General features: G+C 49.9%; 7 protein-coding genes across 7 annotated transcripts; 4 read left to right on the top strand and 3 right to left on the bottom strand.

Moving 5' to 3' along the window:
- The first annotated feature begins 235 nt into the window (after window positions 1-235).
- On the top strand, window positions 236-2,102 carry BC939DRAFT_445733 (PapD-like protein). Its single transcript, XM_051554840.1, has 5 exons — window positions 236-392; window positions 504-656; window positions 962-1,077; window positions 1,230-1,607; window positions 1,710-2,102. The coding sequence occupies exons 1-5, from the start codon at window positions 350-352 to the stop codon at window positions 1,854-1,856; spliced, it is 837 nt and encodes a 278-aa protein (XP_051414135.1). The 5' UTR covers window positions 236-349; the 3' UTR covers window positions 1,857-2,102.
- Window positions 2,103-2,161: 59 nt separating this feature from the next.
- BC939DRAFT_501422 (alkaline-phosphatase-like protein) lies at window positions 2,162-4,295 on the bottom strand (the record flags this gene model as incomplete). Its single annotated transcript, XM_051560164.1, has 5 exons — window positions 2,162-2,784; window positions 2,895-3,141; window positions 3,252-3,454; window positions 3,566-3,914; window positions 4,113-4,295. 5 exons carry the CDS (start codon window positions 4,293-4,295, stop codon window positions 2,162-2,164), a joined length of 1,605 nt encoding a protein of 534 aa, XP_051414134.1.
- A 433-nt stretch (window positions 4,296-4,728) lies between these two features.
- On the top strand, window positions 4,729-9,449 carry BC939DRAFT_94490 (uncharacterized protein). The gene is made up of 5 exons (XM_051562012.1): window positions 4,729-6,018; window positions 6,151-8,124; window positions 8,217-8,342; window positions 8,452-8,768; window positions 8,924-9,449. Exons 1-5 carry the CDS (start codon window positions 4,869-4,871, stop codon window positions 9,131-9,133), a joined length of 3,777 nt encoding a protein of 1,258 aa, XP_051414133.1. The 5' UTR covers window positions 4,729-4,868; the 3' UTR covers window positions 9,134-9,449.
- A 638-nt stretch (window positions 9,450-10,087) lies between these two features.
- BC939DRAFT_395167 (uncharacterized protein) lies at window positions 10,088-10,979 on the bottom strand (the record flags this gene model as incomplete). Its single annotated transcript, XM_051552207.1, has 3 exons — window positions 10,088-10,441; window positions 10,550-10,682; window positions 10,852-10,979. The coding sequence occupies 3 exons, from the start codon at window positions 10,977-10,979 to the stop codon at window positions 10,088-10,090; spliced, it is 615 nt and encodes a 204-aa protein (XP_051414132.1).
- Window positions 10,980-11,351: 372 nt separating this feature from the next.
- Window positions 11,352-14,451, bottom strand: BC939DRAFT_94320 (uncharacterized protein). Its single transcript, XM_051562011.1, has 3 exons — window positions 13,499-14,451; window positions 11,597-11,740; window positions 11,352-11,404 (listed from the first exon to the last, which is right to left on the bottom strand). The coding sequence occupies exons 1-2, from the start codon at window positions 14,218-14,220 to the stop codon at window positions 11,710-11,712; spliced, it is 753 nt and encodes a 250-aa protein (XP_051414131.1). The 5' UTR covers window positions 14,221-14,451; the 3' UTR covers window positions 11,352-11,404; window positions 11,597-11,709.
- A 3,619-nt stretch (window positions 14,452-18,070) lies between these two features.
- On the top strand, window positions 18,071-20,340 carry BC939DRAFT_409108 (tubulin, alpha 8 like-protein). The gene is made up of 4 exons (XM_051552899.1): window positions 18,071-18,463; window positions 18,563-18,636; window positions 18,738-18,826; window positions 18,977-20,340. The coding sequence occupies exons 1-4, from the start codon at window positions 18,431-18,433 to the stop codon at window positions 20,119-20,121; spliced, it is 1,341 nt and encodes a 446-aa protein (XP_051414130.1). The 5' UTR covers window positions 18,071-18,430; the 3' UTR covers window positions 20,122-20,340.
- A 607-nt stretch (window positions 20,341-20,947) lies between these two features.
- Window positions 20,948-23,059, top strand: BC939DRAFT_475453 (uncharacterized protein; the record flags this gene model as incomplete). The annotated part of the gene is made up of 4 exons (XM_051558498.1): window positions 20,948-21,053; window positions 21,151-21,608; window positions 21,771-22,706; window positions 22,727-23,059. 4 exons carry the CDS (start codon window positions 20,948-20,950, stop codon window positions 23,057-23,059), a joined length of 1,833 nt encoding a protein of 610 aa, XP_051414129.1.
- Window positions 23,060-23,307: the final 248 nt, after the last annotated feature.

Raw genomic sequence — 23,307 nt, 5'->3', positions numbered from 1 at the left:
CTGTTGGTTGACAACAGCGTCGATGAGGATTGGTTTTCGAGTGAGAGAGAGAGAGAGCGAGAGAGAGAGACAGAGAGAGAGATCATTCTCCGATGCAGAGAGATATGATGGTGCAGATTACTTTCCTTGGCTCCAGGTGTGGTTGTGGTGATAATAAAAGGCGCCGTCACGGAGCACAGCACGAGGCTATATGATATGAAGTGAACATCTGCATTCAGCACTGCAGCCTCTTTTTCTTCTTCTTTCCATCACACAACCTTTTCTTGCTTTACACAATCGCATACTTTTTTTCATCCCCACTCCAGCCGCCCGTAATCACACTCACTCAGGAAAGACACTCTTCATCCAAATGTCGATCGAACTCGAGCCATCCGCCCAACTGGGCTTTCGCAGTAAGCACACATACATACCTCACCAAGAGCCGCGATCCTTCTTTGGCTTGTTAATTGTCATCCTTCCTCATGCATTGCCTCATTCACTCAACACGCGTCATTTCATTATAGGACCTTTGACGGAACCCATCAAGGAATCCCTCATCATCCGCAACCCGACCCAGCTGCCCATCGCCTTCAAGGTCAAGACCACTGCCCCCAAGCAGTACTGTGTGCGTCCCAACTCTGGACGTGTCGAGGCGGGTGAGGAACTGGAGGTCCAAGGTAATCCTTTCTTTACAGAGTACAGCGTTCAAAAGAAGAGCAGTAACAGGAATAACACCCACAATCACAGCAGCCGAGCAGTGGAAACAACAGAGACCTCGCAGGAATAGCGATCGAATGCCAAAAGGCTTGCGTCAGTTCATCCGCCAAGTCCATCTGTTTACGGAAAAAGGACCACAGAAGCAAGGAGCACAAGAAGAACTCCATGAGCCTCACGCCGCCACCACACGCAGCGGTCCAATACATCCTTGCTACGATGACCAGACATTAACACCGGCCATTATCTTTTTATCACTGGTTTTTAGTGCAAATGCAGGCCATGAAGGAGGATCCACCCATTGATTTTAGATGCAAGGATAAATTCCTGGTCCAGAGCGTCGCTATCACGGCTGAGCGTGAGCAATTGTCCCCACAAGACTTGGTAAGGGGTCCTTTGGGTTATAACAGTTTACATCCTATAATGAGAATCATCGACCCCATACTTCACCGTAAAGAAAAAACCAACTTTCTGACAACCATCTGCTGCGTATTTTTTGTTTTACTTCCCTTCTTTGACATTTCGCTTCTGTTTAGTGGCCAACAATCGAAAGAGAGGCCAGGGATCAGATCCGGGAAAAGAAGATCCGGTGTGCTTTCCTGCCACCGATTGAGCATGAAATTACGCAGATCAAGGAGGAGGACGAGCTTACTTCCTCCCGTGTCTCTTCGGCGACCCACAGCACTCACAGCACCATCAACAGCCACACGGTCCCTGCTCCTGCGTCGCCGGTTCATCACGTCGCTCCCACTTCTACTATAGCTGCGGCGCCAGGACTTCCATTATCGAATTCATCATCAGCAGCAGCCTCTGGCGCAGATGTGAGTGCCTTGAGGCACGAACTTGAAGCCGCCCATGAGACCATCAGGTCCTTGCAGAGCAACATGGAGAAGCTACAAAGTGAAGCTAGCACTGTAAGTTTTATGCTTCGTTTTTTTTTGTTTCTGCTGCGTTCTCAGGAGGCGGAGAAGTGGTCAATTGATCTCAACTTTTACTATTTATTCGCTAATGATTAGCTGCGTCAACGCAAGCCCGAAGCTGGGTCGTCTTCTGCACCCATGATGACTGCCGTTCATTTGAAGCACCAGCAGGAGGGCTATCCTATTAGCTATCTCGCTGGGGCAGCTGTTATCGCCTTTTTGTTTGCTTACCTCTTCTTCTAAGATGTTTAACGTGCATACACAATCTCGTCACCATGACCCCCTCTGCTAACCTTTTTCTCTTTAAGTGTTGGGCTGTGCCATTTTACGCATTCGGCATTGAGAAGGGTTCGGAGAGATACTTATAACCATATTGTTCTTTTAACGATGCTTTTTGCAGTTCATGTCGTATAGTCTTGATGCCCTTCTTTCCTTTTCTTCTTTTTCTTCTTCTTAATGACAGGCCATGAGAATAAAAATAGATTTAACCTATCATTCATTTTGTCTATGAATGCAAATTGGTTATAGTCTTTATGTTCTATATGTTTCTAACATGGTCTTGAGACATATCCGTTGAGGACTCCATCTGTCGCGCCATCTTTGATCCGCAAGCCGACTGTCCGTGCAATAATCTCGTACAGCTCCACATTCTCAAACGGCTGCAGCTTCTCAGGTCCATGGTTCGGGAACGAAGGTCCAGAGGCCATGAAGATGGCTCGCATATCCTCCATCTCATTATCCCATCCATGAACACCTGCCACCGCCAACCCCATATCCCTTCGTGTCATGACATATCCCGGATCCGCCAATACGATCACCGGTGCGATCCTGTCATTGTTCGCATAGTTGTATCGGACCGGCAACTCTTCTCGTTTGTAAACCTGAAAGGGAAGGTGATCCTTTTGTTGGACGTGCTTGAGAGTCTGGTAGATGTCGTGGAGTTTCTTGGGGTCCTTAGTTCGGATGCCGAGATGGGGTTGCAGGGACTCTTCGAACAAAAGGTCGGATGTGTCGATGTAGTCGTCGTAATAGATGCATTTTGCATGGCTAACATAGGACATCCCGTGGTCGCTCACCAAAATCAGATTCACAACCCTGTCCAGGTTTCGGGCTCGAAGTCCGTCGAGTAATGTACCTAGAGCATTATCGACCTCGCCCAATGCCATCTGTGCTACATATACATTATTCCATTGAGAAAGTAAAAGTATCTGGTTAGCTGTATCTCCATGATGATCGGTTATAGCCAGTTGAACTCAGATCCATGACATTGTATTGCATTACATCGCTTTCCGTCTGGTCCAAAGTCGTGTCCCGCAGTGTCGACTTCAGAGATGTAAACTGCCATGACAGTTGGCCGCTCCTTTTTGGGTTTATCAATCCAATCCAGTACGGTCTCCATCTTTTCCAGCACAGGTGTACTCGAACGATATCGGACATGATATGTTGGACGAACGGGTCTTAATGACTCCCCACCTGGCCACATTATCACTCCCGATCGTTGGTTCTGCAGAACTGCCGTCTCCCAAATCTATGGAAAAAAAAAAGTCAAAAATGCACGACAAGAAAAAAAATTAGACATGGCGGATTCGCTTTGTTAAACGTATGTTTGAGATATAGAAGAGCCGACAAAGGACTTACAGGTTCATCTCCCCACCATTTAGGGTCCCAGCTCTTTTCGGGAATCTTGTAGTTGAAATCCTCCTTGAACTTAGGGTCATAGAACATGTTGGCGACGATACCGTGGCTGGAAGGGTATAGACCAGTGATCATCGAGTAATGGTTCGGGAACGTCAATGTCGGGAACGAAGGTCGCATGTATTCTGCAACCACACCCTTCATGCCTAGAACGAAAACGGTAGATAAGTACAAAAGATAGATTTAACAACACGGAGGCAGAAAGGGGGTCGGTTAACTCAACCCATAAAGCAATCCTTGTCATGCTTCGCGCTTACCGACGCTGAGAATGTTAGGCGTAAGGCCGCGGGTGAGATAGTCTGCCCGCAGACCATCGAATGAGAGAACAATCACAGTCGGATCAAATTCATGGGTCCCATTAGAACGGATCTGAGGCGGCCGCGGAATTGGTTCTGATATCCTGGAATTACACATGATGTTCTTGGCTCGTTCTTGACGCGAAAGATGTCTGCTGATTTCCCTTGGATCTCGTAGGAGGCCTCGATAAATGGATGAAGTGAGCCATAGAGACCAAAAGGCTAGAATGACGAGCGTCGCGATCCTTATCGTCCTGGATTCTCGGTAGTCTCGTTTGAGGATTGACCACTTTCTCGCCAATGACCAGGGCTATTTTCAGAAAATAATTCAGGAACATTGTTTCCAGTTAATATTTCCCAGCTGCGGACGTGTGTTTGTTTATATGGGTGCAATTGAGCCTGGAAGGAGAAACCTGCATTGCATCGCATGGTTTGAAATAAGGTGAACTATTGATTTCCTCCGGAACGAACAGGGAGCACAGGGAGCACAAAGTCCACTCTTTCATACCTTGCGTCCCTTGGGATTGAAGAGAGTATCCTCAAGAGTCGAGGAGTCTGGGGAGTGGAGGAAGGATGACCGGCTCTTCAGCTGATCAAATCCTGAGCGGATACGACTCTTCTCTGCGGGTTTCGACAGTTGGGTCCAGATGGCTGAGCTAGGCCGGGACTTGCTGCCATCACCACTTGCCATCTTATTGGTGGGATGCATGAGTAGAGGAGCGATCCTGTAATTGCCGACAATTGAGCGCTATGGTTTTCTGGATGGCAAGACAGCGACCAGGATTGGGATGGGGATGGAGATGGGATGAATGAGATTGAGAGAGGGAAGGGAAGGGAAAAGAAAAGAGGGATTCCACTACCCAGTGTGCAAAGATGTTGGAGTTGATTGTTTGTTTGCTCCGTCCCGTTGCTTGCGCCCTGGGTCGCCTGGACATGGATCGATCAGTTATGAAAATCCAGCCCAATTAGTCCGCACGGACTGACTGTCATCCTTCAAATGAGAGCACCGTCAGTGCACGGAGAGGAAAACGGGGCCAGCCGCACGCACAGCCGTGTCAGCCAGTCAGAGGCAAAGGAGGGGATCAACGGGATCAGCCTCCTCTCCATTCCCCATGAGCCACTTCCCCATCCGCTCTTCACACTCCACACCCCACACTTTACACTTGACACCCCACACGCGCTGCCACACAGGTCTCTTTTAGCGTATTGGATCCTCATTTCATTCCATATTTTCATCAATCTGTAGTGCTTCGTTCGTGTCACCATGCAGAGCACCTACTCCAACAGCTCGCCTCCTCCCCCGCAAACCCCGCAAACTCCACAGAGATCCCTTACTGTTGATCCAGGACCCATCCAGGGACAGGAACACGGCGACAACGAAGAGCAACTGCAACCAATTGGCCCCACAGTTGATTCCATCACACTCTCGCCTTTCAAGGGCCCTCTGGAGGGCTCATTGGAAGGTCCGCTGGAGGGTGCATCAACAATACTGCCAATCCCTCCAGTACCTCATCCTCTCTCTCCGTCGGAGCATCCTTCTTTAACTTCTCCCGCCTCCGCAACCACCAGCGAGGCCCAGGATACAGATCAGCAACAACAACGGCAACAACAACAACAGCAACAGCGACAGCCCACCATCAAATTCCTTGTACAGCCAGCACTCAAGTCTACTACACCCACAGGATTACCCTCAATTTCCACTTCCTCTAGTGCATCTCTTGACCGACCAGCCATCGTCATCAATACTGCCAATCAAGAACTTGCTATCAAGAACGCTGTCGCAGGAGGACTCCTCCGCTCACCCACTGCGCTGTCTCCTGGCATCTACGTCTCCAAATTTCTGAGATCCTCATCTTCTTCATCCACGACCGATAACAGCAGCCGAAAAGGATCTATCAGCGGCGGCGGCGCTCCACTGGCCAGGCGGCACTCCAAACGCAACAGTGTTGGTGTTATCCCTGAACGGCCGCGACAAAGGCCCACGAAGGGTGTCTCTGCACTGACTGCCCTCTTTTCAACGCAATCGGGTCCCAACCTGGATCAGAGCAGCGCCAGCAAGGATGCCAGCGTTTCGGGCGCGAAGATCAAACACTATGTTCAACGACCCAGTATGCGGCCACACCGCCATTCTATCGCCAACATGGATGATCCTATCCACCCGCCGAGATCCATGCCTTGCAACGACAACCCTGCACCATCCACAGGGGCCTATGCCTCTATGGGGGAGGATATCAAGAGAAACGGGAATTTGGACGTACCTCATTTCCATGCTCTGCACAGAACCCACAGCACCGGAAAAATTGGGAGGAAGGCCATAGCTACACCGCTAAGAAAACTCCGGGAGCGACGGAGGTCGCGTGGTAGTTCCAGTGGTCTAACGAGCGGCGAGAGTGATTCGGAAGCCGCAGCTTCAGGTAACATCTTTTCTCTGTCTCTATCGTCGTCTTTATCACGACCATGTTTCTTTCTTGGTTCCCTGCTTTGCAAGGTTTCCTGATATCCAGCGGCAATTACCTTCTTCTTCTCTCGTCGCGGTTCCTTTTTAGACATAGGGAGAGAAGGACCAGGAGGACTGATACAAAAGCTGACCTCCAGCTTCCCATCTCCCACCAAATTAAAGCCCCCGCACACAGACCCAACGCGCCCACCACCCCTGCCTATCCGCAGCAGCTCCACACAAAGCCGTGAAAGCATATCGGGAGTCATACCAGCCTACGTGATCGCCTATGGATTCAATACCCTGGGTGGATCTCCAGCCCTCTCCGCTGTCACCAGAAACACAACCACCTCCATTACAGCCAGCGCGCCTGGTACACCCGTGAGCAGCGCGCCTGGTACACCCGTGAGCAGCGAGACTGGAAAGGAATCCTCGACCGCGCGGTTCAAAGAGATGATCAAACGAAACGTTGGCCTCTCCTCCACAACCATGCAATCCTTACCCGCAGGCGCCATCACAAGCGGGGTTCCAAGCCCGTCCAGCAGCAACTTCGCTAAACAATCATCCCTTACCCAGATTGGGGGAGGCGCGACTGGGGACCTTCTCTTGAGTGACGAACAGTTGGGTTCGCTCTTCAATATCTCTCGCTTCACAGGACGACGCAAGCATCCCACAAAAAGGCGATTCGTTGATGATATCCCGTTCGTCCATTCGGATGACGAAGAGGTCTATACAGCCGGCCGTGAGAACCCACATAGACACCACTACCGCGTCTTCCTGCCACATCTCTACCGATACGGGCATCGTTTTCATCTACACAAACCCAGTGGTTTTCATGACTCCTCTTCCGTCGCGCCTGACGGGGACGGATTTCCAGAGTTTGAGAACATGAAACGCAGAAATACACGCGGCAGCAGCACAAACATCGGCCAAATATCGCGGACGCTTTCGGAGGCACGTCAGTGTAATACAGATCCGAACGTGCTCATCGCCGAACTCGAACCCTTACCTAAGGATTTCATAAACGCGTTCGCGACATTGTACCCAGGTTGTCGCGACTCTGCGCAGCCACTGATGCAAGCTCCTCCGCCAACCCCGACCATTGCCCCAGCCTCCTCCGCGATGCAGGTCGCAGCCGGTGCGGCCGCAATCTACCAGTTCCCTTTAATGCCCTGCGCGCTCCCCTCAGCAACCATAAGTCCCAACACCGGCTCGGTCGCTGGCCTCTTCACGTCTACCGCAACCCAAGTCCCTGTACCCCTTTTCATGCGTCTTACCTCCAGTTATCCCACTACCGCCATTAAAGACATCACCGCGCCATTAAACCCCCGTAATTTCCTCTTCAAATCCTATCAGAACTCCAAGTTCCAAGGTCATTACGTCTTCCGCGTACGTGGGAACGATGTCGAGTACGCAAAACTACCCGTCGCGCTCGAACAGGCTTGCTCACAGTACTTTCGGGAGGCCGATGTGGCCTACAGGGCATTGGAGTCCACGGCGAAGAAATGGAGAGAGGAACGGAGGGTCGCGCTGGATAAGCGGGAGAAGGAGTTTGAAGAAGTCCGAGCGGTCATCAAAATGGACCCTCTGAAGATCTTGGAGTTGGAACGACGGGCGAATCAAAGCCCTGAGAGCGAAGATCAAGCGTCTGTGACGCCGAGAAAGGCCGTAGATACGGAACATTCGGCCGCGGAGGCGTCGTCTATGGCATCCGATACAGCTCTAAAGACCGAACCTCACCATCCTAACGACGATCACTCAGAGATCCATCACGAGGGGTCTCAGAGCGACCCTACTGGTGCGACGAGCGAACACGTTCCTGAGCGAGAGGGCTCGGAACCCACGGGGATCGAGGAAATAGATGCGATGGGGGAGGTATCCTTTTTCCTCCAGGAACAGGGGCGGTTCGAGCAGATGCAGCGTGCGATCGATAACGCTTACTGGCAGGGTGTGGAGCGGGACCACTGTGAGGAAGCTCGGCAGGCCCTGTACGGGCTAGAAATGTACCTGGTGGAACTGACCAGGTGTGTGGAGTACCAGAAGTTTGATGCGGTTATGAATGTTGATATCCTAAACGAGAATCGTAAGTTCTATCAGTATTCAGTGAGTGCATCCTGGACATGATGCGTATATGTATCCACTCGCATTTTTCTTTCTCTTAATGCGTACCTGTAGAGGAGACTGCGTTCTTCTCGATCATGAACGGGGACAAGACCAATATTATGTGGTTAGAGTCACCCTCCGTGAAGCAGACCCACGAGTTCCTGAACCGGATCGCCATCAGCCTCATGGATTGCATCGGTAACTCCCCCCATCCCCATAGAAAACAGCCTCGATTTGTCCGTCGCGTTTCGTATTCGACTTTTTAAGTCCTCGTTTCTCATTTTCCTCCGCATCCCAACTCACATAGATACAGACCCCCCACAAGCCGTCGCAGAATCCCCAACCATCAAGGACCTGCACAACCACCTCCCAGACCTCGGACGCCTTCTTTCGGATCGTGGTCTTCATCATATCTGGCATGACCACCACCACGGCCACGACTACGACCAGGGCGATGGCGACGACGAACTCCACGATCCAGTGGACTACTTGTTCGACTTGGCTACCGCCCGAATTTCCCTCCTGGAAGCGAAAGTACAGGCGAAGCGCCAAGAGACTGAGTGTAAAATGAGACAGATCGAAGAGGTGCTCGAGAAACTCGATGACTTGGACGAGAATACCAGGGTAAAGGCTAACAGCCCATGGCAGACGGCGGACTAAATTACGGGACAAGTTATTCATGAACGCGTTCACTAACATTTTCGCTTTCTTTTGCTTTCTTTCTTTCTTTCTTTCTTTTTTTTTTTTTTTTTTTTTTTTTTTTTTCTCTACCCTGACAGAAATTGGAGACGAGGGTGGTGCATGCGCTCGACAGCTACGAGCTCCGCTCGGTGCTACAGCCCTCCCCAACCACTGGCCTAACCCTCGCCGAGACCGTCGACGCCAAGATCAAGGACGTCAACGAACGCATCATCATCTGCGCCCGCATCATGGGCGCTGCACGTATCAACGTAACCGTCTTTCCTCTATCTCTACTCAGAGATTCCTAGCTAACATACTCACAACGCTTCGCTTTGACCCTGAATAGTCACTGACCAGTTTATATATATATATATATCTCTTAATCCTCCTTGTAAACATTATAGCTAAACCGTCTGAAATACGAGCTCCAGCTCGAACAACGCTCCATCCGCCTCTTCCGCCAATACAAGATCGCCATCACTCTCGTCTCTATCCCCATCCTTCTTCTCCTTTGGTTCTTCTACCACCGGAACCATACCACCACGCCCAATATCGCCCACTCTCCGCTTTCCTCTCCTGTTTATACCACCAAGATCACCAGTGCTGACACATCGGCCGTCCTAGGATCTCCGGAATTTTTATTCTCTTGGCCCTTTACACCGATTCAACAGGTGTCGGGCACTACACATGGACAGGCGGATGAATCTTTCTAGGTTTTATGATGGTCCAGAACCCATTCGAGGTATGGCAAGATACGTCAGATGGACGGGGGTCTTCTATGAGTAGTAACTGTTCAGGACCAAGACCGGGGAGGTGCTAGTGACTACAATCTAGACTGAGGTTGCGCTACGCTTCTAACACTGCTCCTGCGCACGACGGACGATGTAACGGACTATAATACAATGATGTTTATTTCTTTTCTTCTTTTTTTGTATATATATGTATTTGTTTAATAAAGAGTCGTCTTCGATGAAGAAAAGACCGTTAAAGAAGCTTTTTACAGATAAAGGAGAGCAAATTATAAACACGCACGAGAGTCGACTTGCGTGCATCAATTCATCCTCGACGGATAAAAAGAGAGAGAAAAAAAGGACGATGTACAGAATAAAAGAACAAGGTTCGCATTCAAGGAAGGAAACAGCAAAACAACAACAACAACAACAACAACAACAGCAACAACAACAAAAAAGAAGGATAACAATAAAGCACAAATAAAATAAAATAAAAATAAAAAAATAAAAAAAACGACAGCAACGACCTCCTCATGAAAGGATCGGCAAAAAGTTGCCGACGATCGCCAATGGAATATCAAAGATATCTCTCTTGATCGTAAAACAGAACGTGCACGGCACTACCCGGTTCGTCGGACTCAATAGGATACAGGTCGTCATCACCGTCTGCTCCGTGTTCTCGAACGCATGCGTCGAGAACTTTTCCCAGTACTCGACCGCCGACTGGTTATCCATCAACTCATAGATATATGTCTTCTTGTTTACAAGCTGGTCCCGCGACCACTGCGTCAGCAATGAAAACTCCTTGCCCACAAGCGCAATCTCGCCCGTACGGCGCCACACCACCGTAGGTGTGCCCGAAAAACTGATCAACTTCTCAAATTCCTAAAAAAAGATTGCAACAAAGGACATTATTAGCGAATCATGCACGCGGCAACTTTTGTTGTGTTCAATCTTTTGCGCGTAAACAACAATACAAGATATGAAGCTTACAAGGACTGTGCGCTGGAAACAGGTCTCCATGAAGATGAGGTCCTCTGGCGTCAGATTCATGATCAGGGCAATAAACGAAGGTCGGAACATGGCCATGGCTCGGCACACGCGCATCATCTCCTCCTTGTCCATCCTAATATCGATACATGCAACGAAACAATACCAAGGTCAGTCTCCATTTGTTCATCAAAGATCATCAAGTACCACCGCAAGTTATGCATGATGAAAATCATGATGATTGTGGAGAAAAGTACAAGCAAAAAATCATCACAGGGTTAAGTGGAGATGACGCTTTTTTTTACCTTTCGCGGACGTAGCGCAGGAGGTAGTGGAAGCCGTCGGTATAGTTGAAGGGCTGCTTGGTGTTGGCGTACACGTTCTCGGGCGTGTTACTCGGGAACTTGCGCTTGCTGGTTCTGGCAGCACCCATGCTAGTGCCATTCTTAAGACCATTGCTGCTCTGCTGCTGCTGTTGTTGTTGGTGGTGGTACAGATGCTGTGCGAGGGACGAGCGGTGATGCTGCTGCTGCTGAAGTGAGTTGGCCATGGCTTCGAGTGCACCCTGGCGCTGCCAGTTCTCGACCATGGAAAGCTCCGAGGTCATCGACTGCAGGTCTGATGTGGGCGAGGAAAGCATTGTGGAGAGAATAGAGTACTCGAGATTGATAGCGTCAGATCCAAAGCCGTGGTCAGGGATGGCCGCCTTGGTGCTGTTGTTAGTCGATGTAACAGATGAGAGGGAGACAAGCGGTGCAGTGACTTTTGTTAGGGAGGATAACGTCGAGGAGGAAGAGGAAGTAGACGAAGGGACATTGGGGAAACTGAACAGCGCCTGAGCATCGCTCAGAGGCGATTCTAAAAAAGAAAAGAAAGAAAAGGATCAGAAAAGTGAAAAGTGACAAGACAAGAAAGCGAGAGATGGAAACGAGATAAATAGGGGGGAGCTCAATGTGATTGCCGTGCAAATGGAAAGCAAAGCCCAGAGACAAAAGGGGGCACAAGACAAGGAAGACCTGTCCAGATTCTGTCGTTGTCTCTGATACGTACCTTGGACGCAGCCTGTAAGGGAGTCCTGTTCAGCAGCCTGCTGCTGGGATTCGAGTGCGTCCTGCAAGTACTTTGCCTTCTTCCTCACGCCATCGGTACAGGAACCCGCAAGATCACGCTTGACGCATCGCTGGCAAGGCCGAGCTATTTTGTAAATAGAAGGGCAAGAGATTAGTACATTATCCTGTAGTGAGAGCAAACAGGTGAAATCAAGAGCTCGAACTTGTGGCAGAAAAGAAAGGACCCAACACCACCTCTTCTCCTTTGTGCACCATTCAAAATGAAGGAAAAACAAAGATGATGATGATGTGGAAACATGTGTATAGGGCAATGCTGATGTGGGGTAGTAAATAGACCACAGGATCCCATATGTCAAATAGCTCTATTGGTCCTCGAGTGCCTTCACCCCTACGCTGTCCGAAGCGTGCTCCCTGTCGGATCGAATCCATCCCAGAGTCCATGTCTATCCTACCATAGTCATACTTTGATATAGTCCGCTGATATAAAAAAAAGCAACAACAGCACGAACTACTTACAGTCATCGCAGGTCAAGTGAGCCTTTTGACAATGGAAGCAACTATAGAGAAGAAAACGCGTTGAGGGCGACCGATAAATGTCAGTGGCGTGCAGTGCTGCCTAGAGAGAGACACGCGTCGTGATACGAAATGTTGCATATAACTTACGCCCTGCTAGCCTTTTTCCTGCGCTGTGGTCCCTGCATAGACGAGCTGTCGTCCGAGGAGAGTTGACCATGCTGCTGTCCATGGTTGTGGGTATGCATTGTGTGGGACTGGCGACCGTTGCCATTGCTTCCATTCTGGTGATGGAGCATCAGGTTGATGGTGTCGATCGTCTCGAGTTTGGGCCGGTCTGCGATCAGTGGCGCTTGGCTGGGATTTTTGCGTCACAGGCAGATGATAGGCGGCAACCAGGAGCAATTGCCACCAAGGCGGAGAGAGAGAGAGGGAAAAGGCGGAGGGGAAGATGGGGAAGATAGATGGAGATAGAAGAGATAAAGAAAGATAGATAGAAAGAGAGAGAGAGAGATAGAAAAGACTCATGAATGGGACTGGATGCGATACTGGGGCGAAAGACACAGGGTGACGGGGACCCGACCCCATACAACCAGCCATGGTAGCCCCACACTCAGGGCAAATCTGTTGGTCCAATAAGGACATTTTGTGGATGTGGATGTGGAGTAGAGGCCAGAAAAGAAAGCCCCAGTCAGGGAAAGGAGCGGAACGGACACGGACGTGTCCATCCGAGTGGGACAGCATGCGAGTGAGAGAGAGGGGGAGGCATCGTGCGATGCGAGAGAGGAGACTGCCCACGGAGCAATTAGGCTGCCCGCTATTGAGTTTGGGCGCATTCCCTCCCTCCCCCTCATCTCTTCCTTTCCCTCAGTAATAAAAGTGAGCCATCGGAAGAACGATCACCGAGGAACGACTGTTGCACTCACATACTGCCGCGAGGAGAAGCACAGACGCCCTTTCCCTCTTCAAGCAGGAAATCTATAAGACCGCAGTGCAGTGTAATACAGTGCAGAAAAAAAGTGATATCTATATCCCATGACCCTCTTGACTGGATTGGAATGGCTAGAGGCACAATACTATGCTGCGATGCCGCAGAGTATGCACTGAAGCGATAAGGGGGATAGAGAATCGACCACCAATTATCGCTCACCAAGAAATAAAATAAAAAAAGGAACGCATGAACACCTGAACTCCAGAAGTGACGAACCAGTAGACGAACCACTCCTGAACCATGTCCTCCCCAAACACTCAAGGACGTGCTCATAAACAAATAAAAAAAAAAAAAAAAAAAAAAAAAAAAAAGATAACAATCATTTCCCAAAAGCATGAAACGAACCCCACGGCCTCCCAACAAGATGAAGCAACTCACATGGTGGTAGCCGCGGCTGTCTGGCGCAGATCGGCCATCGTGCGAGCGCGAATCATGTCCTCTGGATCGTCCAGATCCATCTCCGGGTCCGACGACAGATCAGAGTCATACAGCTCCGGGTGATTATCAAAGAAATCGTGGTAGAGATCCGGTAACGATGTCGTCGGGCTCAGTGTCAAAATATTGGCCGGTGGTTGAGGTGCATTGATCATGTCATCAAAAAACGTCGTCGCCTCGGCTGATGAAGGCATTGACACCGCTACTGTCTCTGGTGCTGACTCCACAGTAACCGAGGACGCTATTGATCCGCCAGATGCTACCACTGGTTCTGCAATGGATGCCTCGGTCGATATTGAGAGGCCGGAATCATTGTCAAGTCCTGTGAGTGTAATGGGTACTGTCAGAGGAGCATCCAGCCCTGGGCCTAATGGGAATGGCGTCAAAGGCAGCAAAGTCGTCAAGAGCGAAGCTGGAGGCGGTGATGGCGGCGGTGTTGCCACCATCACTGCCTGCACTTTGGCAGGTGCTGTGCTGGTCGCAACATCCGCTGTGGCCTCCTTGGCCGGATCCGAGGGTGGTAGCGTACTGCTGCTCATCATGGGACTTGTAGGAGTCGCAGGAGGCGTGGTTGGAGGACTGGATGTACCCACAAGACTCATGGTCGATCTGCCCACCACAGGAAGCGTCATCGCGGTCGAGGTCGTCGTCGCTGTGGTAGCCATGATGGATTATTGGAGATACACCGTAGTGGTCTAGGTCAGCCAAAAAAGGGAAGAGTTGGGCAAAGAAAAAAAGAGGGGGAGAAAGTGCTGCAACGAATGCTTAAAAAAAGGGAGCAGACTGGGAACGTGCTTTGCTTGGGAGGAATCGATATCGCAGGGCTGCTTCAGAGTCGAGCAGCTGTGGGATGTCCGGAGGTATCAATTGGATCTTGCAGGATAAGCGATCTGTCGTGGCACGGCCTGTCCGTTGAGGAACAAGATGAAAAAGAGCTCGAAAAAAGTGCAGAGGGGGGAGGGAACAAAACTGTTGAAGTGTTGCTCTATATATGACTGTTTGGAAGAACAAAGAAGGCGAGAAAAAAAATTATAAGTTTTCTTGCAGCTGAACTCGAATTCGATTCAAAGGTCGAATGAGGACGAGCGTAGGGCTGGAATGAGCGTTGAATTGCAGAGAAGAGAGACGAGAAGAAAGTGCGGCACGGGCAAAAAGTGCTGCTGAATAGGATCGTTTGCAAGAAGCTATGCTCTAGCGTGCTACCATGCTATTCTTTGCTTTTTCTTCTTTTTCTGTTGGATGTGATCGAGGTGTTGGCCCTGAATGTTGCAGCTGGGCACGGCGGAGCGTGGGGAAAGACTGAAAGGCAATGGTCGGGGATGAGTGAGGCAGGGGGGGCAATGACGGAGGAACAGACGTTGTCGTACAAATTGAGTGCTGGTAATTACACGGCCGAGCGAAGAGAACTTGGAGATGATGCAGATGCAATGATAGCAAGTAGGTGCGCTGGTGATGTGGACCGTTGCTGTTGCTGAAGCTGTTGGCGTTGAGGGTTGTTTGAGTTTAGGAGGTAAAAGGCGTTCAATGGGCGGGAGTGGGGATCGAAGGATGGCAAAAGGAAGCAAGTAAGAAGCAGAAGAGGAAGAGAAGAGAAGAAAAGGAAAGAGAAGAAAAGGAGCGCGAGTGGTAATGAATTGCGGAGGCGAAAGTACCTCCACTCAGTCTAGCCCAGAGGATCATTCATTACTCTTTACTTTTTGTCTGAGTAACTGGAGTAACTGAACGATGACTCGGTGGTGTCGGTGTTGGCGTTAGTCCGGGCGGATTCAATTGCTATTATAAGAAAACCCGTTTTGCAAATAATGAACCATAACCCGCCTTTATTCGTGCCATTAAACATGAGACTCTGCTATTCGGACGAGCTGGATCCACATGGGTCATTTCAAACGGACCCTTGGTCATCTGGTTCTCTTTCTCCAACCACAGTCATCCGGTTCCTGGGTACTCTCTCGTCCCTGCATTTTGGCGACAGCCCGTTAGGCTTCGATCAAAGCCCAATCCTGATCCGTGCAATGCATCCATAGACCCACTATCACCTCCACCATTCCTTTTCTTCTCCACCATGACTTGGTGATGGAATACGGCGCTTGTTAAACCATTGACTCCGCCGAGAACCCTCCTGGAATGGATTATGGAGCGTGTGCGCAAGTATAAGTCGGGAAACATAAACGTCCTGTTGCTGGTCTGTGGAGGGTCAAGGTGCAATTGGGCCAAGCAGATCTTGCGAGATGAGCTGCGGTATTATAAAGATAGGGACGATGTTGACAGCGAATAGAAAAGAGCACTGTTCAGAAGTTCAAGATGCTTTTCATGGCGGATCCGATATCGGCACTTTTGCAATTGATCGTCCTTCGTCCCTCGTTTGTTGCGCAACAAACATGAGCGCGCGGATGAGAGAGGGAGAAAAGAAGAGGGATGGGCAAAGAGCTAATGGATCAGTGTGACGCCCCGAAATCGAATCCATTAACGCCAGATAGACATGTGTACAGACATGCATATGTCTCTCCCAACCAAGCAGACAGATCTAGTCCGTAGCATGGCTCAGCACTCCTAGTGCTCAATAGTCTACATGTATCTCTGACATTTGTGTTGTATAGTGCAAGCTGGTGCAAGTGTTGTTGCGAAAGCTGATGATGACAGAAAATTCGCGCACTGCAGCCTCGGGCAGTTCCCTTATATGGGGCATGCTCTCCTTGGCCTTGGACCGTTTGCCAACACAGATCATCCTCCGTGGTCATGGCGCCTAGACAGTTACTTGCATCCATATACAATTAATTAACAGAAGAGAATAAATAGGAATTCATTTACGACGACCAATCCGGCAATCAAAGTCTTCAGACTGTAGACTGGGCGTATTTTTTTTGTGACAAAGGGCTAAGTTATTTTAATTTTTGGATACGATGCCCCCATTCCTGGAACTACTAATCTTCCAGGTCGGATAATTTGAAAGGGGTAACGGTCGCCACGCGATAGAAAAAAAAAAAGTCATGTCAAAAGGGTCCGTCCAGGAACAAGGTTCAAACACCGTTTGAAGTGATGAATACGGCGCCTCCTTCAATGGAGAACCTCCAACCATCACAGATCTGCAGCCATCAAAAACAACGACGAGTCATTACAAAAGGAACCCTTGGCTAGCCATGGAGGGGCTAATCTATGTTCCTTGTTTATTTTTGCTGTAGCAACGTAACTTTGTTCATCGTGGACCGATCTGTTCTTCCCTGAGATGCCGCAAGAGGCAGATCTGTGCGGAGCAAAGTTTGTCTTCGCTTTCGAAAGAAAGGATGTAAACAGGGTCGCCGCATTGCTTGACCTTGAAAAGGATGGCCCCCCAGGTCGTCACTGTGCACACACATCCTTCGTCAGACTCCGCGCCTGATTCTTCCCCAACAATCCATGTGAGAAAATATTTTATTGCGCGTGCCTAGCCTCCGCTAATTCAAATGCACAAACAAGAATTGTTGGACTAAAGAGGAAATGCCGAAGAGATCGGCCTTGCAAAAAAAATAAAAATCGCGACATGCCCCTCCCTCCCCCTTCTCAATTTCAGTCACACACACACCGCATTGCACTCTCTCTCTCACCTCTCCCTCTCTTAGTCTACCTATACTATTCACAGCAGGAAGGACTCAAGCCCTTCATTGAAAGCTCTAGGAGGATATCGACCACACTGCAGTCATTCAGCGATCGGTCATAGATTGGTCTATGATCTCCGTCGCCAAGTTGATCCAGCATCCAACTCAGTCACAAACTAGTCTATATCAGATCTGGCAACCAACTAGGGAGTCGTATCTTGTTTGAATTCGTCGAGAAATACCAGCTGCCAGGGGACTGGATTCTGCTTTTATGCTTTTGCTCAGGAAAATAAAGTGACACTTTGCTTCAACAAGTCAAGGCAAGGTTGGGGTGAACTACAGCTGCCACCATGTCGGCTTATGTGTGTGCATGCTGCCGCTACCTTTAAGGTTCACGGAGAATGAAAAAATTTGCGGGGTCTCTTGCGGTTTGTTCTGTGGTGGCAGGTCCCTGCCCTATTTTCATCCGTTCCACAGTGCCTTGATTTTCAAAATTATACGTGAGGTCCAATCCCCCGCACCCCCGCATGGTCGCAACCCTGTGTCAAATGGGCTAAATAGTCTAGACAGGGTCAAACGAGACAAACCGATCCCTACTCTCGGTCAGGCACTCCGCGCCACATAGTCCTTGGGTGAAACACGGATGCCGGCATGTCTCAGGAACAGGGGACAGTCAGATAGCCAACTTTAATAGCAGGACGGATGGTCGGACAAATCAAATGAGCCGCCAGAAAATGAGTCTCCCCTGGAGACTGTTCTCTAGACGGGGGAGGACGTGACAGGACATCAAACAAGGAACCACACAGCACTTTGGGGATCAGTGTTTAGTCCCTCTTACGTGCTACTGGACCGGTACCGTGCTACGTACACTTACATCGACTTGCATGTACATGTTCATAGAAAATTAGGGAAGAGAGCACCATCTTCTCGCATGTATAAATACATATATTTTTTTTTCTTTATGATCTTTAACCGCTGCTGATGGCCTCGCTCATCATCTAGACCCCTTTTTTGCACGAACTCCTTCCAGGGCTACCTTTGAATTGATCCATGGGATCACGCAACCCGCTCTCTCCTAGAAAGCTTGCTCTTGTACATCTATATATATACGTGGGCTACATCTATGGATAGCATTGCTCTCTCCTCAGCATTCCTTTTTTCTCTATCCTCATTCCCCTCCCCCACACACATTCTCTCTCTCTTTCTCATCAACAACAATACTCTTCTTACCCTTTCACCCCTCTTCTTCACCAACCCCTCCACTCTTTTTTATAATCTTCACCTATACAAGTAATCTATCACCATGCGCGAAATTGTATCACTTCATATTGGGCAGGTGCGTACTTTAGTCTACTTGTATAAGCGGCTGTACAACAAAAACCAGAAACATTTAATAACTGAACACCTCTTTTTATTTATATAATACAACACGTAGGCAGGTATCCAGATTGGAAACGCATGCTGGGAACTGTACTGCCTCGAGCACGGAATCTCTCCAGATGGTACCAAGTAAGGTCCACTTTATTTGTGTTCAGTTGCTCATTCAGCCTTCACTGCAGGAAAGAGGAGGATGAGTAACTGACTTTGTCTACTCGCGTTTATTATAACAGGAGTACCGACGACATCCGCAACGACACGGGCTCGATGCCGTCTACATTCTTTGCCGAAACAGGGAACGGCAAGTATGTTCCACGAACAGGTAAGGAACTTGTTACTCGAAAGAATGCTGTGGGGGCGCGCGAAAGTGTTATCACGGTAACACAGATGCGCGCGCATACATCTCTTTTTGTCCCAGGAGACTCAACCCATCTCTCGTTTCTCTGTTTTTATTTTTATTTTTCCTTAATAGTGCTGGTCGACCTAGAGGAGACCGTCGTGGATGAGGTCCGTAATGGCAAGTACAGGAAACTCTTCCATCCCGAGAGTTTGATCTCCCATCGCGAGGATGCCTCAAACAACTATGCCCGCGGTCACTACACCGTCGGCAAGGAGCTCATCGATCCCGTCATGGATCGTATTCGCAAGGTCACCGACAACTGCGAGGGCCTCCAAGGATTCTTTGTCTTTCATTCCTTTGGCGGTGGCACTGGGTCTGGTCTTGGAGCGCTCCTTCTCGAACGCTTGGCATTGGACTATGGCAAGAAATCCAAGATGGACTTTGCAATTTACCCTGCTCCCAAGATCGCCACATCCGTGGTCGAGCCCTACAACTCGGTTCTGACAACCCATGCGACCATGGACCAGGCTGACTGCACATTTATGGTTGACAACGAGGCCATTTATTCAATCTGTCGCGAGAAGCTGAACGTGGAGCGACCCAACTACTCGATTCTGAACCGGATGATCGCTCAGGTGGTTTCGTCTATCACGCTCTCGCTTCGGTTCTCGGGCTCGCTGAACGTGGACCTGAACGAGTTCCAGACCAATTTAGTGCCCTTCCCCAGAATTCATTTCCCGCTCATCTCGTACGCGCCCATCTTGTCCAGCCAAAAGGCTCTGCATGAGCAATCGTCCGTGGGCGAGCTCACCTCTGCGTGCTTCCAAAAGTCGAACCAGATGGTCAATTGCGACCCTAGCAGCGGCAAGTACATGGCTTGCTGTCTCCTCTACCGTGGCGATGTAATTACGAAAGATGTCACCGCGGCGATTGATAAGATGAAGAAGAACAGCTCGGTCCGGTTTGTTGATTGGTGCCCCACAGGATTCAAAGTCGGTATCAATCACCAGCCAGCGGTCGTTGTGCCCGACAGCGAAGTCGCTGCTGCCCCTCGCACCCTTTGCATGCTGACCAACAACACGGCTATCTCGAGCGCGTGGAGGCAGTTGGATCAAAAGTTCGACCTGATGTACAGCAAGCGCGCATTCGTGCACTGGTACGTGGGTGAGGGCATGGAGGAAGGAGAGTTCTCGGAAGCGAGGGAAGATCTTGCTGCGCTTGAGAAGGACTACGAGGAGGTCGTCGGTGAGGGAAGCGCGGAATTTGAGGAATATTAAATCCAGACTGGAACTAGGACACAATTGGCCCCTACATAGATCATGTAGGAGATCGCGTTGGAATCCAAAAGGGTGCCAGGAATATACCCACATACACTAGGTCGTCACCCGATTTTGTGTTTCAAGAAAACCCGCGCCCACGAAGGTAAATCAGCAGCATAGCAGCACGGTGTCACAAAAATAAAGCAATCATCGCCCTCGCCATTGCTGCTGTCCATCACCTTCGCCATCATCATTGTCGTCTTCAACCCTTCATCAATTCGTCAATTTATTTCCTGGAAAAAAAATGAGCGCAAGTAACCCTCATCACGCTGGAATGACTGCGGACGACGACGACGACCTGACCGAGGAAGAGAATCTTCAGCCTGATGAAGCAACCAATAGCGGGCGGAATAGAAGGTCCACGAAACAATCGATTGGGGAAGAGTTCCTGTTGAAGGCCATTGAGAAAATCCGCCCATATGCAGCAAAGCATGACGAAGTAGAGTCATCCTGGCGACGCGTTGCTGAATATCTTCGCGAAGTCGACAGAGGGCGGCAGCAGAGAGGAGAACAAGCTTTGTTCACGAATCTGAATCATACTACGTGTTCAGGTCGATGGAGCAGGCTATATTGGGAGCACGACTCTCATCTAAATATCAATGGGAGAGCAGTAGGGCCCGAAGGATGGTCTTGGCGTCGGCAGACCATCAATTCATTGTATAAGGACGAGCGGCGACTTCGGGGACCTAGGAAAGCGCGATTTTATGAGTCTCCAGCGCTGCTGCAAACACAGGTGACGCCTCAACCATTTCCGAATACAGCGCAGAAAGATGAGCGGGACAATATGGTGCCTCTGGAACAGCAGCAAGCACATCCCCCCAATGGCACCACGTATCCAAATCCTTTGCCAACACCTTCAAATGGCGACACGCGCCAAGCATTACAAGATGGTAATCTACTTAACCTTGTACCGTTTGATCTACGATGATACATCGACACAGCATAAGAGAGTTAATGATGATTAACGTCATTTCGCAAATCCTGCAGGACCTCAGGACCATCGACACCAAGCATCACAGCCAGCTCGATCGTATTCCTCAGGATCGCAACCAAAAGAGTTGTATGCCATGGGTGCTCCACTTGAGCAGCAAGCGAGCCCAGGCCTAAGTACGGATTCAACGCAGCAGCCAACACCACCAGTGACATCAGCAACATTAGCAATATCAGCAACGCCGTGCGTCCAAGCACCACAACCAGAAAGATCGCTCGCCACGGGGACTCCGTGTCAGCAGGCTGAACCTCACAAAAGTATGCGCTATCAGCCACAAGCCTCAGGGGTGTACAGTATGGTGTCCTCGGGACCCCAATCGTCGGGAAAATTCAATGTGTCGTCTCCAGGACCGCAATTACCAAGACCGTATAATATGATGCCTCTAGAATCCCAATCATCAAGCACATATGCTATGGTGCTTCAAGAATGGCAGCAGCAGCGAGCACACAGCATGGTATCTCTACGGCCGCCAGTGGGGAATACGAATGCAGAACATCTAGCGACACTACCAAGGACAAAAGTTTCCGCGACACCTCAATCACAGCTGCCGGTAATGTCTTATCAATACATATCCCAAGGAGCGCGGGCGTCAGGGTCGACTGCAACTCCACTTCAGGTACCATCGTCATCCATTTCACGAAATGCTTCGCTGCACAAACCACATCAAGCACATCAGGACCCCGTTCCACCGCCACTATCGATATCATCATCGTTTCAGCCGGTGCTGGAGCAGCGAGGATATTCTTCTTTCAAAAGCGTACTGGAGACAAATGTGCAAAGAAGAAACGGATGTGCTGAAATCACACCACAGCTGCAGCGGACATCAACACCTGATGGTACCGAGTCTCCATCGCTCCAGCCAGCAGGACCGAACGAAGCAGAACCGGACGAGACTTCCGCAGCAACGCAGCAGAGAGTTGAGGAGCAACAAGCCCTTCAACAAAGACAATCAATGGGCGCTATTGCTGAAACATCCAATTACAATAAGGAGCCGGAGGAAGAGCACGTTGAGAAGCTGAAAGAAGAGCAGACTGACGGACAGGAGGAAGAGCTGTTTCTGGATGGTAGAGAATCTTTAGTGTCCTCGGGGAATCCGAGTGACATTGTTCCTCCAGAGCCTCAGTATAGCGAAGGACAGGAACCAGGACTGCAGTTGGATATGGTCGGATCATGTTTATCGTCGGAGACACAGAGCGATACTATTCCTCCAGTATCTCAGCACATCGATGGGCCGGTATCAGAACCAGCGCTAAATGCCGGCGAACCATCGTCGTTGGATGACATCCTTTTTTCAGTACATCAGGATGCTGTGGGACCTGAACCAGAGCCGTTGCTGGATGCAAATGAAGCATCCTCGTCACCGTGGAGCTCGGACGCCATCGTCCCTCAAGTGCGCCAGCGCACTGAGGAGCCCATGGACCAAGCCGAATCTTCGTCACCGGATACTGCGAATCAACGAGAGGATAGCACAAACAATGTCCCACTCACCGAGTTTTTGTCAACTAAGGATTATCCAAACAGGAAACGCACTCGTTTTGATGATTTGGATGAAGTGACTCAGTTATACTCAAGCGCACGAACGCGGGTTCAAACGGATGCGGAGGCCCATACCCCAACACACGCGCAGACTCGGACTCTGGCCCACATGACGACCCAGACTCTGGCCCATATGGCGACCCAGACTCTGGCCCATGTGGCGACCCAGACTCTGAAGCATGCAGAGGCTCAGACGGATCCAGAGCTGCAACCAGAGTCGCAATCTGCAATGAGGGCGAAGACACAAGTGCGGGCAGAGGAGCAGGAACAGGGGCAGGAAGATTCAAATTCGTGGGATTCGCAACGGATCCTGCAAGGTCTGCAGGCGACTCAAGCCAAGCAATTGAAGTTGCAAAAACGACAGATTAAATTGCAACATAAGAAAGTGAAGATGCAGAAGGCACAGCTTGCGATGGATAAGGCGCGAGAGGAGGCGGACGAGCGACGACATCGTGAGATGTTGATCATGATGGCCACGCTCGCGCAGGATCAGAGAGTTATCGAAAATGAATGAATAAAGCATGTGTCGGACTTTATTTCAGTGCTTGCGGGAGTTATGGCTGTGACCTAACAGCGTTCTTCGCGACGCGGGCCTGAAGACATGCGCGATCATGCAC

The sequence above is a fragment of the Gamsiella multidivaricata genome, assembly GCF_025024155.1.
Source record: "Gamsiella multidivaricata strain RSA 2152 chromosome Unknown BC939scaffold_19, whole genome shotgun sequence".
Taxonomy (NCBI): domain Eukaryota; kingdom Fungi; phylum Mortierellomycota; class Mortierellomycetes; order Mortierellales; family Mortierellaceae; genus Gamsiella; species Gamsiella multidivaricata.
This window is presented reverse-complemented; position numbering and strand designations above follow the sequence as displayed.

What these genes read in the sequence shown, in the direction of transcription:
- BC939DRAFT_445733 (XM_051554840.1), top strand. Translation starts at nt 350, where the DNA reads ATGTCGATCGAACTCGAGCCATCCGCCCAACTGGGCTTTCGCA. An exon ending in CGCCCAACTGGGCTTTCGCA is followed by an intron (nt 393 to 503) that starts GTAAGCACACAT and finishes ATTTCATTATAG; the next exon opens with GACCTTTGACGGAACCCATC. An exon ending in AATTGTCCCCACAAGACTTG is followed by an intron (nt 1,078 to 1,229) that starts GTAAGGGGTCCT and finishes GCTTCTGTTTAG; the next exon opens with TGGCCAACAATCGAAAGAGA.
- BC939DRAFT_94490 (XM_051562012.1), top strand. Translation starts at nt 4,869, where the DNA reads ATGCAGAGCACCTACTCCAACAGCTCGCCTCCTCCCCCGCAAACCCCG. An exon ending in TTCGGAAGCCGCAGCTTCAG is followed by an intron (nt 6,019 to 6,150) that starts GTAACATCTTTT and finishes GTTCCTTTTTAG; the next exon opens with ACATAGGGAGAGAAGGACCA. An exon ending in TGATATCCTAAACGAGAATC is followed by an intron (nt 8,125 to 8,216) that starts GTAAGTTCTATC and finishes GCGTACCTGTAG; the next exon opens with AGGAGACTGCGTTCTTCTCG.
- BC939DRAFT_94320 (XM_051562011.1), bottom strand. Translation starts at nt 14,220, where the DNA reads ATGGCTACCACAGCGACGACGACCTCGACCGCGATGACGCTTCCTGTG. An exon ending in ACAGCCGCGGCTACCACCAT is followed by an intron (nt 11,741 to 13,498) that starts GTGAGTTGCTTC and finishes TTTACAAAATAG; the next exon opens with CTCGGCCTTGCCAGCGATGC.
- BC939DRAFT_409108 (XM_051552899.1), top strand. Translation starts at nt 18,431, where the DNA reads ATGCGCGAAATTGTATCACTTCATATTGGGCAG. An exon ending in ATCTCTCCAGATGGTACCAA is followed by an intron (nt 18,637 to 18,737) that starts GTAAGGTCCACT and finishes TTATTATAACAG; the next exon opens with GAGTACCGACGACATCCGCA. An exon ending in CAAGTATGTTCCACGAACAG is followed by an intron (nt 18,827 to 18,976) that starts GTAAGGAACTTG and finishes TTTCCTTAATAG; the next exon opens with TGCTGGTCGACCTAGAGGAG.